The 18,981-nt window shown below is 35.2% G+C and overlaps 1 protein-coding gene and 1 pseudogene across 1 annotated transcript; both read right to left on the bottom strand.

Moving 5' to 3' along the window:
* Positions 1-6: 6 nt before the first annotated feature.
* LOC113725860 (sulfite exporter TauE/SafE family protein 2) lies at positions 7-3,105 on the bottom strand. Its single transcript, XM_027249262.2, has 4 exons — positions 2,176-3,105; positions 1,280-1,411; positions 1,023-1,172; positions 7-863 (listed from the first exon to the last, which is right to left on the bottom strand). Exons 1-4 carry the CDS (start codon positions 2,977-2,979, stop codon positions 555-557), a joined length of 1,395 nt encoding a protein of 464 aa, XP_027105063.1. The 5' UTR covers positions 2,980-3,105; the 3' UTR covers positions 7-554.
* A 6,330-nt stretch (positions 3,106-9,435) lies between these two features.
* Positions 9,436-13,140, bottom strand: LOC140004447 (cysteine-rich receptor-like protein kinase 10; annotated as a pseudogene).
* Between the last annotated feature and the right edge of the window lie 5,841 nt (positions 13,141-18,981).

The following is an 18,981-nucleotide window of genomic DNA, read 5'->3' as shown; positions in this document are numbered from 1 at the left end:
ATCAAATTGAAAAAAAAAAAATTCCACATCTAAAAGTTTATACCCACTAGATAAGTGAAGGATACAATGGTCGCATAGCCACACTTTTGACATTACAAAACAGGATTGAATCATACCATCCGTAGGGGATATTTCTGCAGGTTGGATGCAAAGAACCTTTTCTTGCTTCCTTTCATTCTTATTCACCTTTGTTGGTCGGTACTAGAAAACTGGTTACACCATTCTTTACTAGAACATAAACAAGTCGTATAGAGTACACCAGAATGCCTTTATTTAGAGAGGATCAGTTTCTGAAACTGATGCATCTTATCAGCTAATCTGGAACTGCACTTTCGTCTTGTTGTGATGTGTGCCAAAAATCACTCATCAACTGCATTTTATGTCTATAATGCAACTGCTTTCGATCTTGATGTTGCATGCATATGTAATATTCTCGAGCTCGTTATTTATCTCTTCTGCAAAATCTAGAGCACGGTTTAGCGTTTATGGCCTTATTCTTCCTGGACCAGGTTATAAGGTTAGTAGGACCACTGATTCTCCTCTTTTCCCCCTTTTCAACAGGGCTTCTTGAATCCCATATATTTTCCAGTAATGTAGTCCCTCCAGACGTCAACAGCTCCAAAACTAGACATCAGAATAGTGCTCACAGCCATCACTATACCAACTGAAAACACAATGAGCGAGGCTCTTCCCTGCTTCGCTATAGCACTTTGTACAATAACCAGACCAATAATCGAGGCAATAAAACAAATTATTGCATATATGATGGCAGCGTAGACATGGTCCATTCCCAAGAGTAAATACTGAAAAGCTGACATTGTTGAGGAGAAGAATACCATGAATGAACAGGTAGCCGCAGTAACCTGTACTAGGAACAAGGTTATACAGTTAAGCTAATTGATCCGGGCACAGTTACCCGTCAAGATTGGACAACCTACAACTCTATAACGATGATTGCTGCTAACCAAAGACATGACAAAATTCTGAAGTCTAAGATAAAGAGTATGTATCAAACAACTTACTTCAGGAGTTATGCCAACTTGCAGAAGAAGTGGACTTATCAGCATTCCACCTCCAACTCCAAAAACACCACCCAATCCCCCTGCTAACAGCGCCATGATTGGGAACACGAACATGTTTGGCCCTTGATTTTTCGCGTCACTTCCTAATTCCTATACAAAGAAAAGGACCGTGTCAGTAGTCTTGCATGTTCAAGGAGAAAAGGATCAAAATCGGCATTAACTACAAAAAGAAGTACTAAAAGGGATTTTTCAAGCACCTGCTGCTGAAACTGATCGGTGTTGCTTTTTCTGCTATACAAAATCCATAAAGTGAAGATTATGCAAAGAGGAATTTGGGTCGATGAGATGATCCAGTATCCCACTCCACAAGTCTGCATAACTATAATTCCCTGCATAGAGTTCAAATAGTTAGAGCATTTTCCTTTTCAGAAAAAGCCACTGGCTAATGTACTCTTTTAGGATCAACACATTAGTCTGATCGTTAATTACACTTTCGTCCACCGTCTGGTTTTCATCGACTGGATAGTCAATTTTCTAGTGCCAGCCCAGTTCGCCCATTGGTTCTGACAAATTTAGATGAAAGTCACAAGCTTGTTAAATCTTTACCTGACGAAGGTTTCCGAACAAAACAGAAATACAAGAAGAAGTTGCGCAGACCCCATTTCCCAGTTTGCTCATTGTGCATATTAATTTGTCTCTTTTCCAATTTTATTTTGTTTCTCTATCTTTCCACCAATAATCTGTCTCTCATAACTTGAGTTGCTTTCTTGCTCAAAATTAAGGTAGCACGTAGTCTTTATTTCCTATCCCTACGTGGAATTAATTCAGGACTGCCTGGGTAATTGGTTCACTGAACCAGCTAATGTGTTTCAAGAAAAAAAAAAAAAAAAAAAAAAAAAAAAAGAGGAGGAAAAAGCTAACTTGAGGAGTGACATCTACTACTAGATTCTACTACCGGGAGTATATCCCGTACGATCACATTTCCTATATTTATACTTCTGAACAATTCTCCCCTGTTGTCTTAATTTCCCCTTTTTATCACACTGGGGCAGAAAAGAAAACACGGACACTAACTAGCTATAGATATATCCGGTACTATCTAAATATTAAAAGGAATTGAAAAAGAAGATGAGGAAGTCCACAGACCACACACCTGTCCATAGCGATTCCCCCGAAGAAGATAGAGAACAAAGAAGCAAAACCATATTGCGACCAACATCCCCAGCTTCGTCCATGGTATGTCCAATTTTAAACTTGTTTCTTTCTGCAATAAAGGCTCTTGCGAGCTCTGAACAGTCTCTCCACTTTTCTCAGCAATTAACATCCCGCCTTCCAATTTTTGGCATCTATTTTTGCTCATCCACTCTGATTCCAATTTCCAATAAGATATTCCTGATTTGAATGTCTTGAATGTGGACCAAGCAAGAAAACAAGCAAACATGATTGTAATGAGCCATTCAGGGAGCATAAGATTACAGATCACTCCAATACTGACTCCCAGGAGCATGCATGGCTCGGATAAAAGTGCTATATCGTAATCAATCAATGTCTTACCGCCATTTTTCTTTCCTTTGATGATCATATTGCACGCAACATTAGCAATTGACCCTCCTGTGACCATAAATGCTGAAAAGCTTGAGGCTGTTTTGAGGTCTAATCCAGCAACTATAGACAGAATTGGTATGAATAGCCCACCACCTCCTATCCCGCCAGCACTTGATATGGATGCTGCTACAAAGCATAAAGCTCCTGATATCGTCACGGAAACTGTAGGCTTCAATTTGGAATCTTGGGATTGCAGTTGCATCTGCTGATTAGCCCTCCATTCAAGAGCTGTCTTCAAGAGTTGATCAAGTTTTTCTAGAATGGGCTGTGTTTCTTTTGCATGGCCTGATTTGAATGTTGTCAGGATGATAAATAGAAAAACCATCCATTTCAAATTTCTTTGCACTTGCATTTTATTGCAGTTCTTTCTGGGATATTGAGTTTGTGTTTCTCTGAGTAATGGATCGGTGGCTTATGTGGTAGGAGTATTAGAGATGGAGGAAGAGAGGATGGGTTGCACGGCATTTTTATAAGGCAAAAGCACAAAAAGGCCAAAGCACAAATGGATGGGACAAAATTGGGCATGCAAGAAAAGGTGCAACCAGCTTAATATTAAAGTCATCAGCCAGTTGAAAGCCATCCTGTTTATTGACTCGAAGATTAGTGGGTCAAAAATTTAAATAATTATCGTAATTATGAAAAAAGGAATGATAAATAAAAAAAAGGCGAACAAAAAAAAGAAAATTATGTTAAGCAGCGCAACTATCACGAAGAAATATCACTGAGAGGAAATGGAGAATTTTTTTTTTTGATTTGAAAGCCCTGCGAAAAGAAAAACAAAAGAAAGACACTTACCTTTTTTCTTTTTCTTTTTCTAAATTTTGATGAAATCTAGGTGAGTTTCATTTGGTTTTAAGTATGGATTTGGCTAACGGATACCCTGGAGGCATCTATTAGAAGAGGTTTGTTAAATTTTAATAAAATTAAAGTTAATTTGAAAAAAGTGTTTAAATACAAAAGATGTAACAATTATAAACGTGTATGTTCACATAATAAATTACTATGTTGTGTGTAATTTAGATGCAAATCCCTCTTTCACTTCTTTAATTTTTTTTAAATCCCACCCATTTTTTACCAAAAAAAATTAAAATATATATGTATAATTTAGGCGGATTGACGAGTGCTCTCAAAATCTTTCAGTTAATGCACTACTTTGCAAAAAAAATAATAATAATAAATTAAAGTTTGAAGTACTTCAATACAAAATTGATAGATTATGGTGCAAGGTGGTAATCTTAAATAGTTAATGACTTGATGTTCAGATATTTTTGTAACTCTGTGAAAGTATTTGAACTAATCTACAATATCGACAAAAAAATAATAATAATAATAACCAGTCTGATGATTGATTTCTCAAATTGCAAAATTTGGTCGTTCAATAGCGAAAGGGCAGCAAGAACAAACATGGACACCGAGATACGGACAAGCACGCACCTAAAGAAAAATGAAGATTTGTTTTTCCTTCCAAGAAGTCGCCAGCATTTTTTTATTTAAAAAGCTTTTCACACTTTTTCAATCACATTTCACTCTCAATCGTGAGATACAAAGTTCGAACGCTGATAAGGATAAAATTTATTACTATTATTTTTACACTGCAATCTTAGTCATTACTCAAGTGCAAACTGGTCTGAACTGAAACCCTTGATCCCCTTCAACATTTGTCTGGAGTATTAAGGGTTACCAACAGGATCTGCTTTCTGTTTGAAATGTTTCACAATCTCCTTTACATCTATTGCAATTTATATTATGAACTTATCATGAATGCATTAAAAGTACTTCGCCTGTAGGTTTAATGTGGTGGCAAAAGTACAACTTTCTCATCTCAAAAACAATAACGAAAAAAAAAATTTGATGAATCCAAGATTCAAGGATATTCTGGCACTTTTGTTAAGCTACCATGTACACACAGATTTGGGGCAGGAGCAATTGCAGGAAGCAACCGTTCTAAAAGGTTGATGGCTAAGATTTGGTTTAAAAAAAAATGTGAGATCTAACTTCCATCTAGTACATCGTTTTTCATACAATGCATGGGGCTCATAAAATTTTATTCTATAATTGCGCGTTGTGCAAAATAAATTACACCTTGTGCAAAACACACAAAACTGATTCAGACGATTTTTCTATTGACCGTTGCTGCCCCAAATTCATGTACCCACACCTACAATGTATTTTTGTCTACCATACATGTTTGTCTTTCTGCTCAAAAAAGCATTGCAAATGTATGCAAAAAATTAAAGAGGGTCAAGGAATATCATTAGCGTTCTCTAAAACAGACGTTTTAGAATACGTGACAAGAAGAACAAAGGAGAAATTTAAGATTAATTTAGGCATGCGCAGGGGATTAATGCCATAGACTTCATATTGTTGAAGAACAGGCAAATGATGATATATTTGCACTTCAGAAAATGTTACAGATACTCTACTTTTCTTTTTTACTTAATGAAATAAAACAAAAACCCATTAAACATTCTAAAAGACAAATTGCCCCTCTGTGTGTTGGCCAATAACTTCTGTCTCTTCAATTCACTTAGATTTTCGTACTCTGAAATTAGTTTTAAATTATTGTATAACTAATAATAAAGAAAGTTCTTGGTAAGGATGATTTTAAAAATGTCGTGTTTATATAAGTTCTTGAATAAAGGAATAGATTTTGTGGCATGGAGTTTGTATTATTTTTGAGTTTGTTTATTATTTTTAGGTGAATTTTACGACTTTAAACATTGTTAAATTTTTTATATAAAAAAAAAAAGAGTTAAAAAAATTAAGATTTTATAGTCAACCCTGTAAAGATCTCAATAAAAGTAATGCAAAATGATCATTAAAATTAGGCCCTGAGGTTAATTTTGGCATTTAAATTATTAGAAAATGTAGATTATGGATGTAATGTCATTTTTAACGGTAATAAACAATGGTCAAGTGCCTGAAGGTTCTTATGGCGTGCCGGTGAATAGTGATTAAACATTTTGAGCAAACCGGCTGGTCTTACGTTAGCAGCATTATTAAACATTATCTTGATTATGCTACATTTCGACTGGCGTAATGGATTCCTGCTGTCTCCACATCGACAGAAAACGAGTTAATCATTTTAATCGTGGAAGACGCATTGAACAGCTTTTCCGGGGTTCAGTTTAAATCCTGAACCATAGGTAGGCTTTAGAACTTGTACATTGCAAAGGCTATAGATGTTTACAGTGTTAATTGTTCGTTCTGCGAACCAAATCCAATTAAAAATGTGCAAAATGGAACGTTTGGTAAGATTTGATATTCCAAGTGGGAGACTGATTGTCACAACAATTACCCGTTCGATTTCTTATGATGTTTACAGCGTTAATTATTGTCCTGTGAACCAAATCCAATAAAAAATGTGTAAAAAGCTCGCCTGGTAAGATTTGATGTTCCAAGTGGGAGACTGATTGTCAGAACAATTACATGTTAATTATGGTGCTAAACTAAAACCTGTTTGATAATCAAATTCAATATTTAAATTTAATGGGATCAGATTTTAACATGTTCAGATACGCTCGATAATTAATTGTGAAATATTTAAATTAATTAATTGACACTGAATTTTTTAAACAAAACTCGTTTCACAAAATAAATGATAAGTTATTCACTTACCACTTAATGTGATATACATTCAAATATAATATTTTACACTTCATATTTCAATATTTAGACCTCAGTTTGATAATATTAAATGCATCCCAAGTGTTTAGAGCTGCTGGTTCGCAGCGGAACTATCTCAATTTGTTTAAGATTAAGAACAGAGGTGGTGCCAACAGGGTAGCCGCCCTAAGTTTTGGCTAGTCCCCCTTCAATCTCTTAGAAGTTTTGATAGGTTTAAGTTATACCTACTCACAGTCTCTTGGGGTTGGTTCGGATGGTTTCGGAGTAGTTTAATTAGATTTCGAAATCGTATGTTCGAGTCACTTCTCTATCCCTTATATATCCTTAGGGCGCGGAGTGCATAGACACAGAGAGATTAGTCTGATAAAATTGAGATATTTTCGGTGTTGAAAAAAAAAAAGAAAAAAAAAAGTTATAGCTACTCATGGAGATGGAGTTTTTTTTTTCTTTTTCTTTTTTGCCTCTCTTTCTTTTCTCACATGCTTGCCACTCCCGACTGCTAGAATCACAAATCAAACCCCGAATTTGAAAGTCCAAAAAATTCTAAAACCTCTCTCTTCACCACCGGATCAACTCCAATGGTTAATATGGAGGAAGATTATTAGTTCAAATAAATTGTAATGCAAAATGATATAAAATGTCACCTGAACGACAGACTACTGAATCAAACGGAAAAAATTACACGAGTTTCAATAGGGTTATGCTTGTGTAGATGATGAGTTCTCCGAAATCCCCCAAAGAGAGAGAGAGGCGATGTCATCTCATCACCTGCCATAAACTCCCGAGGACATCTGGTCTCCCTAATGGCAAAGTGCAAATGTCAAATTGACTTGATGGCAGAAATGACTCCGCAGCAATAATAACAGGTAACAGCATTACAAAATGAGTCCGCACAGAGCGATGCTAACAGGTAACAGCACACAGCGACTAGGGCAATTACGTGTCTTCAACCAGCTGGGCACTGAACCATGCGAAAACACAGGGGGAGATGATGAACCAATAACAGTTTGGCTTGATTTCAAATAAAAAAAATTAACTTCACAAATTTTAATCGCCTTTTTATCTTTTCAATCATCTTTTTATCTAACATACATCACATCACAAAAAATGTTACAGTAATTATCTCAAATAAATCATCCAAATAAACTCTTATCCAAACAAACTTGAAGAAATTCTTGATGATAAGTGAATACAGCATTTAGGGCAATTACGTGCCTTCAGCCAGTTGGGCCACTGAATCATGCAAAAACGGAAGATGATGTACCAATTATTACAAGCTTGAATTTCCAGATGATAACGATAAGTGATAACACCTCATTGTGCATTACCATGAAAATTCATCAAAGCATGAATTAAGCATCACTTGGTAGGTCTTTGGGCCTAACTTACAATTTTCTTTTACTTTTTGCTGTCTTTCAATATATTGTCCATTTTCAATATGGGTTCAGCCAATGAATGTTCGAGTAAATGGTTTAAGCAGTCCATTGACTTTCGAGGTGATCAACCTGTTATTTTACCTGTAACTAGTTTTTTTTTTTTTTCCTAACACTACTGTTCAACCCCTCTGATTTTGTTCCTGTTCGCTTATTGGGAGGCAGTGCAGGTGTACAAAGTCATATTGCACTAAAAGAAATTGATTGTTTGGGATGTGGGCAACATTGCAAGAAAAAGCCTTCAAATTTATCCCAATCACATGCACATTCTCCCCGCCGTCTCGATTGTGCTTGCATTATTGCGTAGGGGTGCAGCTGAAAATTGCAGGCTGCTTCCTTTCGATAGAGCTTTAGATGATCATCAGTCCAAGGTCCACGCTGCTAATGGAGACTAATCGATTTCATCTTAAACAGCCCGACGGGAACTTGGGGATTATAGCTATACTTTTAGATGCTAATAATATGCTTTGTGAAAAGCAAACGTCTCTCAGACATATACTACGAGGTATTTGAGAACAAATAAGAAATAACTTTATCATGGCCTGGCACATAACTCTGCTTGTGTTTGCTTCAGATTGTTCAACTGAAAAGTCCTGCCTTACCAAAATCTACAATTTTGGGGATCATATGTATATCCGGAAATACATAAGTTGATTTCTGATCGCTCGAACAATCGTACTGAGAATTTTGGTGAATATACAGTAGCCCTCTTGTACCAACCATTTTTTACATATATACTTTTTGTACCTTTTTTTTTTGGGTGTGTTTTACGTAAGTATATGTGGTGAAATGATGCACGCTTACCAATTCAGGATAACCTTGTACCATTTGAACCCATTATTATTAGCCCTTTCGCATTTACACACGTTTTCTGAATTTTCCTTTTTTGTACTATTCGGCTTGGTAGGTAGAAGGTATCCGATGGGTAATCCAAATCATCGAGTAAGAGAATTTGGTAATGGGAGTTAAAACCCGTAGGATTACCAAATAGAATTTGGTAAAACTGCGAGTTAGGGTTTGGTGAGAGGAATTTTTAAGGATATCCAACCCATTGTCATCTCCAATGTAAGAAATGTTTGAAATAAGTTTTATTAGTTGAATTGAAAATTTTTGCACATTTTTCTGCAGATTAAAACTGGAAATTTTGATTGAGGCCAGGTCCATTGTCGTGTCTTTATAAGTCAATGCGAGTCTTCTTCAGAGAATCTTCCAATATTGCCTAACGACAAGGAAAAATCTACATTTAGAAATGATGAACCTTGAAGTGGATGAGAATGCTGGAAAGACAGGATGTTTTCTCCAATAATCTTAAATGATTTATAATGAGAATAATATGGAAACCAAAAGTGTCAGATTTGAATTCCGTATGAAGAAAAAAATGATAAATTCCATCAAAAGTATTATTTTTTAGGGGAAAAAAGAAAAGAAAAGAAAAGGACTTGACATACCATAGCCACACTTGCATTCTTAGGCTTAATAGCAACATCTTCTCAAAGTATTTTCCATATTTGAACATGATTCATGAAATTAAACTTGTTCCACTTACCATTAGAAATGTAAACATTGCGTAGTGATCACATCTTCATCAACAGCTTCAAAGCTCAAGAGAAGACAAAAGCATGTATTGTATACAAATACAAATGGTCGCTAGACCATTGGTGTAATAGTATTTTGAAATAACATATTTATTTTGGTGAGAAAGAAAAAAGAAAAATTGCTAAGCAAAGAGACTGGAAATCTATTGCCCAGGTTCATAGCCTTGCAAGTTGCAATGAGAAATATATAGATGCCCGGTTTCTTCCTCTACCTCGGAGACAATTCAGTAATTGATGCTTCATTTACAGGTCCTTCATCAGCCTCCAATTGCTCTTTCCGCCAGCCCTCTGTCCCGCTAGACACAAAAAATGCAGGTCGAGAAGGTGTTGGCATGGTGTGAGAAGAGCTATTGAGCATGAGAACTACCGTGGCCATGTTAGGCCTTTCCTCAGCGTCTTCTTGAGCACAGAGTAAGCCAATATGGATACGCCGGATGACTTCTTCTCTGGCACAAAGGTCTGCTATATTAGGATCCACCAAAGCTAGTGGTGTTCCATTCATCCATTGCTTCCAAGCCTTCAAGTTAGATCAATAAAGTTTGTGGCAATCTCAAATTAGATATTATTGTCTATTTAATGTGAAGACTAATCCAAAAATGAGTACACCGAGGCTCCAATTTTATGATATTTATTACTGTCACTTACATAGCTTAGAAGTCCATCAGCATTATTTGATTGGTTGAAGCTGCTGTTCTTCTGTCCACTTACAATTTCGAGGACTAAAACACCAAAACTGAACACATCAGATTTTACAGAGAAATGGCCGTGCAACACTTACTCAGGAGGCATGTAACCGCTGCAAACCAGAACCACAAATATGACCGGTTAGCGTATAAATTAACTAACTATCATATATAAGAGTAAATGACGTGACCATATATAAAAGCGTCAAATATACTAGATGATTATACGCATAATTTCTTACAAACATAATTACTACAAGATTAGGGTGAAGCATTCACAATGTCCCGGCAATTTTACTTGTGGATCCTTTAGTCTGATCCACTGCAAAAAGCCTTGCCATGCCAAAATCTGCTATCTTTGGATTCATATTTGCATCTAGTAAGACGTTGTTAGCTTTTAGATCACGATGGATAATTCTAAGGCGAGAGTCTTCGTGTAGATAAAGAAGTCCTCTTGCTATTCCTTCGATGATCTTGTGTCGTCAGTCGTGTCGACCAATCCAATGTCTGTTGCTTTTCTGTTCCTATGTTATCACGAAGACCAAAAAAGGAAAAAAACTTGCCTGTTAATCTCATGAACTATGACAATGCTTTCCATAAGATGACTGTCTTTCATCAGTTCTGTCGCTTTGATGTTTTAAGGGAGTATTTCTTCATATTGTGGTCATTTAATCAAAGAGAAGACAAAAAAAAAAAAAAAAGTAAAAGAAGAAAAAGAGAAAGACAGAAGCACGGATTAAAACAGACCAAAAAGAAAGTAGTCAAGACTTCTGTTTGGAACAAGTTCATAGATAAGAGCCTTTTCTTCTCCTTGCAGACAGTAGCCCAGCACTCGGACCAGGTTCCTGTGTTGAAGCTTTGCGACCAGTAGAATTTCATTTTTAAATTCATCTGCACCTTGAGTGGAACTTCTAGATAGCCTCTTCACAGCTATCTCTTGTCCATTAGGAAGAGTACCCTTAGAATGTATGACAGGAAAAGAATTGTAAAAACAATTTACCTCTTAGAATGTGCCTTGAGAATTCAGTAAAGACCAATATATAAGCATTCTTGCAATGAATCACCGAATATTCTGGTACCTTGTAAACTGATCCGAATCCACCTTCTCCAATCCTGTTATCACGATCGAAGTTGTTTGTTGCAGCCTGAATATCACTTAGGTTATAGTGTAATGGTTCTATGGTTGAGATATCAATCCCATCTAGATATGGAAAAGAAGATAGAGTCAATTAAGAAGGAAATGTAAGTATATATAGAAGTGATTTTATTCACTCTATTTTGGGTTATTTATAACTTATTCCCTTAAGATATACCTTGATTATCACTTTACTCCCCAGCCTTTATTCTTTCTTACTTAACCCTCTAAGATACAAAAAATACCTCTCTATTACGTTGGTTTTTTTTTTTTTTTTTGGTCTCTCTTCTCTTTTCTAATCTAAATTAATTTTCTTTTTGCAAATTTTTTTTAAGAAAATAAAAAAATTTCTCAAACAAAAAATTTCTCAAACAAAAAATTTAGGATGTTCATTGTCTAATTTACAAAATTGAAGAAATTATATATACATTTTTGCAAATCAACTTCATCTATTCTCTAACTTAAAAAATTCTAAAAAAAATTGCATTCTATTTCCTTGTAATTAGGAATTCAAATCAATTATCCATCTTTATAATTGCACGTTTACATGTCAATTATTGGACATTTATTTTGCTATTTTTTCACTAATAAATTTTTTCTTATTAGGAGTTTTTAAAAGTATATTATTAGTGTATTCCTTAATATATGTACTAATTTCATGTGAAACTATATCACCACCAATTAGAGTAATCAAAGCCAAATCACATGTTTAAAATTTATTGTTTGAAAGAAGTAAAAAAATTAAAAATAATAATTTAGCATAATAAAGGTGTATTTTTGTCTCATAAGGGTTTAAATAATAAAAATAATAAAGGTTAGGGGATAAAGCAAGAATCAAGATACACCTTAGGGGATAAATTTTAATTAATGCTTATACTTTCCATCCTTAAAATTACCAGCATTTTTTGCTATGGTTTTGTATCTCTTCCTTGATCTACTTGCTACGAAGCAGCAGACCAAGATGAACAGCACACTGGCAATAAGGAATGCTGCAACAATACCGACTATGATCCGAGTTGAGATTTGCCGCTTTTTTCCTGCATTCATAAAAGGTGATGAATTAGCTAGAGAGTTGTGCAGTTAGTGTAGGCAATTTAAATTCATGAATCACGACGGAACGTTCCAGTTGACGACGGGTGGTTTTATTTGGATAGTATCGGATTTAGTCGCAGACTCTGAAACAGAAGCTAACCTTTACTGCTTGCTGGAGGAGGACTGGAAGGAGGAGGCAGAGGCGGACTTGGTGGTGCAGGGGTAGAGATATTGTAATAGCGCCAGTTCTCAAATCTAATATTACAGCTAGGCAGGAGAATTCTAGCTCCCAGGCGACTGAGGCAGCAACTAGGCAGAACAGAAATAGCATCTCTAAGGCATGAATGGCAATCTGCACCGGAAAGATCTGGCGTGCACTGTCCAAGTGCATATAAACTCTGAAAATCTGAAAATTTGGCTTCCTGAACAGCAAAATACTTGCCTGAATCAGGATTTGAGGCCCTTCTTGCTATCTCATCCATCGTGCTCAATAATACCTGATTAAACCGATCAGTGTCACTGACATTGAGGGAGGCATACTGAGTTATCACCACACTCACATCCAACCTGGAGAAGATGGATTCACTCGAATAACGTAACAAGCACTTGTCATACCAAAAAATGGCAGTCTTTTGATCCGGGCATAGCTCTAGCGCTTCCCTACAGGCCCTGCTCACGCATTTCTGGCACACATCACTGCTAACATCGCCTCGACATAGAAAGAGGCCGTAGGCTGTGTTAGAGATGTCTTGTGGGATGCCGCCGGAAGTCGAATTATAGAAGCCGTTAGCAGCCCTTGAGGCATTTGAAGATAGAGTGGTAAGGAGGAAATTTAGGTTGGATTGGTACGTACTGTTAGCAGCAATAATGAGATCAGTGTTATCACATCTTTTATCAAGAATTAATCTGATCGGGGTTACTATTATCTTGTGCTCTGGTCGTAACAATAAATAAACAAAGCACGCAACACAAGTACAATAAATTTTTAGACAACATGAAGGCCGACATCTTTTCTTTTTTATGATAATAAAAGGGATTATATATTGAAAAAACTTAAGTTATAGGTACAAACGAGAGAAGGTGACATCTTTTGCGGCGGTACCGTCGAATTTGCACTTCCAGGAGGCCTTCAGGTGTTCATCATAAATACCTGCCAGATTAGAAAAAGTGTGGTGAGGCCACTAGTACTGTACTTATGGGCTACAAAAGGTTGTGGCTTAGAAGTTTCATTTTCCAAACCCCAAAATGGACTGCCACTTAATTAGCTGTCAAAAGGCGTGGAATTCTAGAATTAGAACAGCTTATGGTTGAATGCTTTGTTCGACGTATATTTTTGCCAGACTTTTAGTTTTTATGGAAAAAACTCAATTTGAGCGTTGTATTTGTTTTAGAATGGCAATTTCATTTTGAGTATGCGTGTGATAAGTCTATACTGGAACTTTTAATTTGTAGCTGTGGTTTATCTCGGTAGTAAATCTAATTTCCTTCCTAGAACTCATTGAATTTATCAGGGAAGAGTACCTGAAAACTTATTGAATCTCTCTAGAGGGAGTACCTAGAAATTATTAGACTCACCAAAAGGAGTGTATGAAAACCATTGGACCCCTCATATTGAATTAATATTAGGCTGAATTGGAATTTGGACTATCTACATTTTAATTTTCTAATAACTTGAATTCCAATTTTGCCAACCTTTGGTTATTTACGCAATAGTGATTTTCAGGGTTTATTCCAAAATCATAATTTAATTTGAAGGTAAATTAGTATAAAGATTATGGATTTTTAGTGAATAGTTAATATAGCTTTTTTATGTCCAATTTACCTTTCAAATAACGAATAATATTTTGATTTTTTTATTAAAAATTCAATTAATATCCCTTATATTGACATAGTTATACTATATACAATAGATGGTCCTTAACCTCAATTTTAATTTGAACTTCAAGTTTTGCATATATAACCCTACTAGTATATACACTATTGAAAAGATTAATTTTTCAAATAATTATACACCCTCATCTATTGCCTGCATAATTTTTTATTAGCATTTCAAATTTTTTTTTAAGAAAGGATGAATGTTAATATAACTTTCTAAAGTAGACCAACGTCTCTATTCAGCCCCAAAAACAAGCAATGCCCCAATTAAGTTGTTCAAAGAAGCCATTTTATCAATTCATGTTTGGTCCATGACATTCGATGGAGCTTTAGTGCCTGTTTGATAACATAAAAAAGTGCTGAAACTGAATTCATTCAGACATTCAGATGTTATGGGTGTTTGATAAATAAAAATTCACCTACTGAACTTATTAAGTGGTGCTGAATTTGTATGTGTTGACCTTGGTCGATCAATCCTTGGTTTTGATGATTAACAAACCAAAATGTAGATTTGGGCTAATGTTTTTATGTGAGCAATTTGTTAGAACAGATTCTTGTGGCACAAAAGAAGAAGCAAAAACAGGGCACTCATGTGGGACGTCCGAAAGGAAGCTATCGGACGTCCGAAAGGATGAAGAACGTCAAGAAGGAAACTCTGTCGGACGCACATCGATCGCATCGGACGTCCGAGAAATTTCGCAAAGATTTGATGACTCTCTGCCTACGTTCGGACGCAGGGTTCGGACGTCCGACAGGAGGTCTCGAACGTCCGACAGGCCAACGGCTAGTTTTGACAGCATTTAATATTTGACCGTTGGAGAGCCTTTTGGAGCCATTTCTCACCTTCTATTAAAACCCCAAAGCACAAGAAGACAAGGGACTTTTGCCAACACAAAATACAAGCTTACAAGTGAGATTTTTGAGTAGAAAGATTCTTTGTTGGTTGTACAAGGGGTTGGGAAAGTTGGGTTGTGAGGTTGCTCAAGTGAAGGTTACTCTCTAGGAGGAGTAAAACCTTAGTGAAGGAGAACCTATCACTTGGAGTGGTAAAACCTTGGTGAAAGTTGCCTCATTTGTATAAAATAGTTCTTAATTGGGTGAGTGATCTTTCAAGTGTAGGTTGTTGAGGGTTAACTAGAATTGTTGTAAAACTCCTTGGCTCAACCAAAGAGTGTTTGGGGTGAGGAAGGAGTGAACCTTCACTTGTACATCTTGGTTAGCATCGCCATCAATTGAAGAGGCTATTGGATTGATATTTGGTTTGCATTTCTTATCTTTTCTCTTTAATTAAGTTTTCTTTATTGTGCTTAAATTTGATATATCTTTGTGCATTATTGTGAAATTGTTTGTACTCATTGGGTTGCACCGGGAAATTACAATTGGTATCAGAGCTTGGTCTCTTTTGATCAAGTTTAACCGCTTAGAGTAAAGATCATGGCAACCATAAAAGTTTCTTTTTTAGAAGGGCAATCTATTGATAGACCACCTATGTTTAATGGTTCTCATTTTAGCATGTGGAAACAAAGAATGATGATTTTCTTACAATCCGTTTATATTGAATTATGGTATGTGGTAGAAGATGGTCCTTATGAAGCTAGAATAGTTGACTCTACCATCAATTTGAGTAGATTAAAGACTAGACAAGAATTGAATGAAAAACACAAGAGATACCTTTCTTTGAATGCCAAGGCCATGTGTATATTGTACAATGCATTAGATGTAAATGAATCTGGTAGGATTAAAGGTTGTAAATCAGCTAAAGATATTTGGGATAAATTGTGTGTATTTCATGAAGGTAACCAAGATATTAAAGAACAAAAGAAATCTTTGCTTGTTTCTCAATATGAATTTTTCAAAATGCATCCTCTTGAAAATGTTGATAAGATGTGTAGTAGATTTTGTGACATTATTGAAGATCTTAAATTGTTTGGAAAAGAATATTCTTTGGGTGAGAAAAATAGAAAGATTTTGAATGCCTTGCCAAAAGAATGGGAAAACAAAATAAATGCTATAGAAGAGGCAAAGGATTTAAATTCTATGTCCATTGAATCTCTTGTGGATACCCTAACCTCTTATGAATTAAAGCTGAAATTCAAAGTGCAAGAGGAAGAAAATGCAAGATTGTATAAGAGAGGCATTGCTTTTAAAGCATCTCAAGTGGGGGATAACCCATCCTTCATGGGTAATGAAATCATGGAAGTGGACAATGATATAACTCCTCACATCAAAAGTTTCAAGAAGATCTTCAACAAGAGATGTTCAAGAGGAGATTGCAAAATTACATGGGATGAATGCAATTCAAAAAGAGAAAAAGAAGAGTTGGCCCAAATGGCATTAATGGCCGTTGGAGAAGATGAGGTAAGTTCTTATCACTTTTCTTGTGATGAAAATAATGAAGATGATGATGTGAAAATTCTTATGATTAAAATGCATAAAAGTTTGAGAAAATCTTATGCTAAAAATAAAGATTTGAAAACAAAAATAAATGATTTATTGGAAGAAAACTCCAAACTTTTTCAAGAAAACAAATATTTGAGAATGGAAAATGATGATTTAAAAAATCAAAAAAGTGTTTTTGATTGCAAAAATAATTTGAAAAGGAAGTTGGAAGAGAAAACAAAGTTTTATGAAAAAATGTTGGAGGAACAAAATGTGTTAAAGAAAAGAATTAATGACTTGAACGAGTTTCTCCAAAATGAAAAACAAATGTTTTCTCAAACAAAAGAAAGAAAAACTTTTCAAGGCACAAATAAGTTTGCTATGATAAGAGGTAAGAAAATTAGTTGCATTAAATCCACCTATGTGCAAAATACTTCTATCATGTGTCACTTTTGTTGCAAATTTGGACATATGCAAAATGATTGCTATGTAAAGAAAAATATGAGAAAAGGCATGAAATCCATGTGGATTGCTAGATCATGTCGTATTAACTCCCAAGGACCCTATAAAGAAAGGGTACCAATTGAAATTTCTCATATTTAGGTAAATCATGAAGATTTGATCCAAGGTGTGCTGAATGGTTGTAAGTACATTTCAAAATTTTGATATTCAATATGGTCTTGATTTGAAAAATAAATGGGGAGTTTGTTTTTTTGATTGATACCAAAAGGGGGAGTAGGATTTATTGAAATTTCTTTGTATGTTGGCACTTTCTAAGGGGGAGCTTTATTTGAATTTATTTGATAAAAGAAATCTTCATTTTGTTTGTCATCATAAAAAAGGGGGAGATTGTTGACTTTGGTCGATCAATCCTTGGTTTTGATGATTAACAAACCAAAATGTAGATTTGGGCTAATGTTTTTATGTGAGCAATTTGTTAGAACAGATTCTTGTGGCACAAAAGAAGAAGCAAAAACAGGGCACTCATGTGGGACGTCCGAAAGGAAGCTATCGGACGTCCGAAAGGATGAAGAACGTCAAGAAGGAAACTCTGTCGGACGCACATCGATCGCATCGGACGTCCGAGAAATTTCGCAAAGATTTGATGACTCTCTGCCTACGTTCGGACGCAGGGTTCGGACGTCCGACAGGCCAACGGCTAGTTTTGACAGCATTTAATATTTGACCGTTGGAGAGCCTTTTGGAGCCATTTCTCACCTTCTATTAAAACCCCAAAGCACAAGAAGACAAGGGACTTTTGCCAACACAAAATACAAGCTTACAAGTGAGATTTTTGAGTAGAAAGATTCTTTGTTGGTTGTACAAGGGGTTGGGAAAGTTGGGTTGTGAGGTTGCTCAAGTGAAGGTTACTCTCTAGGAGGAGTAAAACCTTGGTGAAGGAGAACCTATCACTTGGAGTGGTAAAACCTTGGTGAACGTTGCCTCATTTGTATAAAATAGTTCTTAATTGGGTGAGTGATCTTTCAAGTGTAGGTTGTTGAGAGTTAACTAGAATTGTTGTAAAACTCCTTGGTTCAACCAAAGAGTGTTTGGGGTGAGGAAGGAGTGAACCTTCACTTGTACATCTTGGTTAGCATCGCCATCAATTGAAGAGGCTATTGGATTGATATTTGGTTTGCATTTCTTATCTTTTCTCTTTAATTAAATTTTCTTTATTGTGCTTAAATTTGATATATCTTTGTGCATTATTGTGAAATTGTTTGTACTCATTGGGTTGCACCGGGAAATTACAGTATGTATTTTTTTCAGCACAAGAATCGTAGCTGAATGCTTAATTTGATAAGAATCACGAGATTTACTTCAACTACTTTATCTTATCTACCAAATATATCCCTGTTTGTTAATTACATTCAAAATTCTTATCTAATTAAACAACCTAATATTCCCTATTCAAAATCCTTATCTAATTAAACAAAACAACCTGATATTCTCTATTTAAAATTTTTTTTAACAATAGTATTTTTTTGCAGTAATTTTCATCCACAAACATTTATATTTTGATTTTTTTTGTGCAGATAAATATTATTTATGTGATGTAGCTTATCCACACACACGTGGCTTTATGACACCATATCGAAATATTAGATATTGGTTGTCTGATTTTCGAAATGCTTCTCGTCTAAGATCAAAAGGAGAACGCTTTAAACAAGCACATGCAAGATTGAGAAATGTAATTAACGTGCTTTTGGAGTATTAAAAACTCGTTTTCCCATTCTCAAAACGATGAAACCATACCCTTTTTCCACACAAAGAAACATTGTCATTGTATACATTGCTCTTCACAATCATTGTCATTTTCATACCTAACAATTTTAAGTTAATTAAATCATAGGTTCTATTTCCTTTTTGGATTAAAAGATAGAAGGGTAAAATTGTACAATTTAGTTTATTAAGCATTAAGTTATGAATATTTATCAAACAGTATAAATAGATTCAGCATTAAGATTCAGACATTCATATATCTCTTTTTAGTGCTTAAAATTCAGCAAATTAATTATTTCAGTATTCAGTATTCAGAATTCAGAATTCAGGTTCAATGTTATCAAACGGAGCCTTAGTAGTAAATTGAAAATT

The sequence above is a fragment of the Coffea arabica genome, chromosome 2c (genome assembly GCF_036785885.1).
Source record: "Coffea arabica cultivar ET-39 chromosome 2c, Coffea Arabica ET-39 HiFi, whole genome shotgun sequence".
Lineage (NCBI taxonomy): Eukaryota > Viridiplantae > Streptophyta > Magnoliopsida > Gentianales > Rubiaceae > Coffea > Coffea arabica.
The sequence above is the reverse complement of the archived record's forward strand: the minus strand, read 5'-3'. Positions and strand labels throughout refer to the sequence as shown.

Coding starts and splice junctions, on each gene's coding strand:
- LOC113725860 (XM_027249262.2), bottom strand. CDS start 2,979: ATGCAAGTGCAAAGAAATTTGAAATGGATGGTTTTTCTATTTATCATC. Junction 1,173..1,279: donor CCGATCAGTTTCAGCAGCAG/GTGCTTGAAAAA, acceptor TTCTTTGTATAG/GAATTAGGAAGTGACGCGAA. Junction 864..1,022: donor AAGTTGGCATAACTCCTGAA/GTAAGTTGTTTG, acceptor TTCCTAGTACAG/GTTACTGCGGCTACCTGTTC.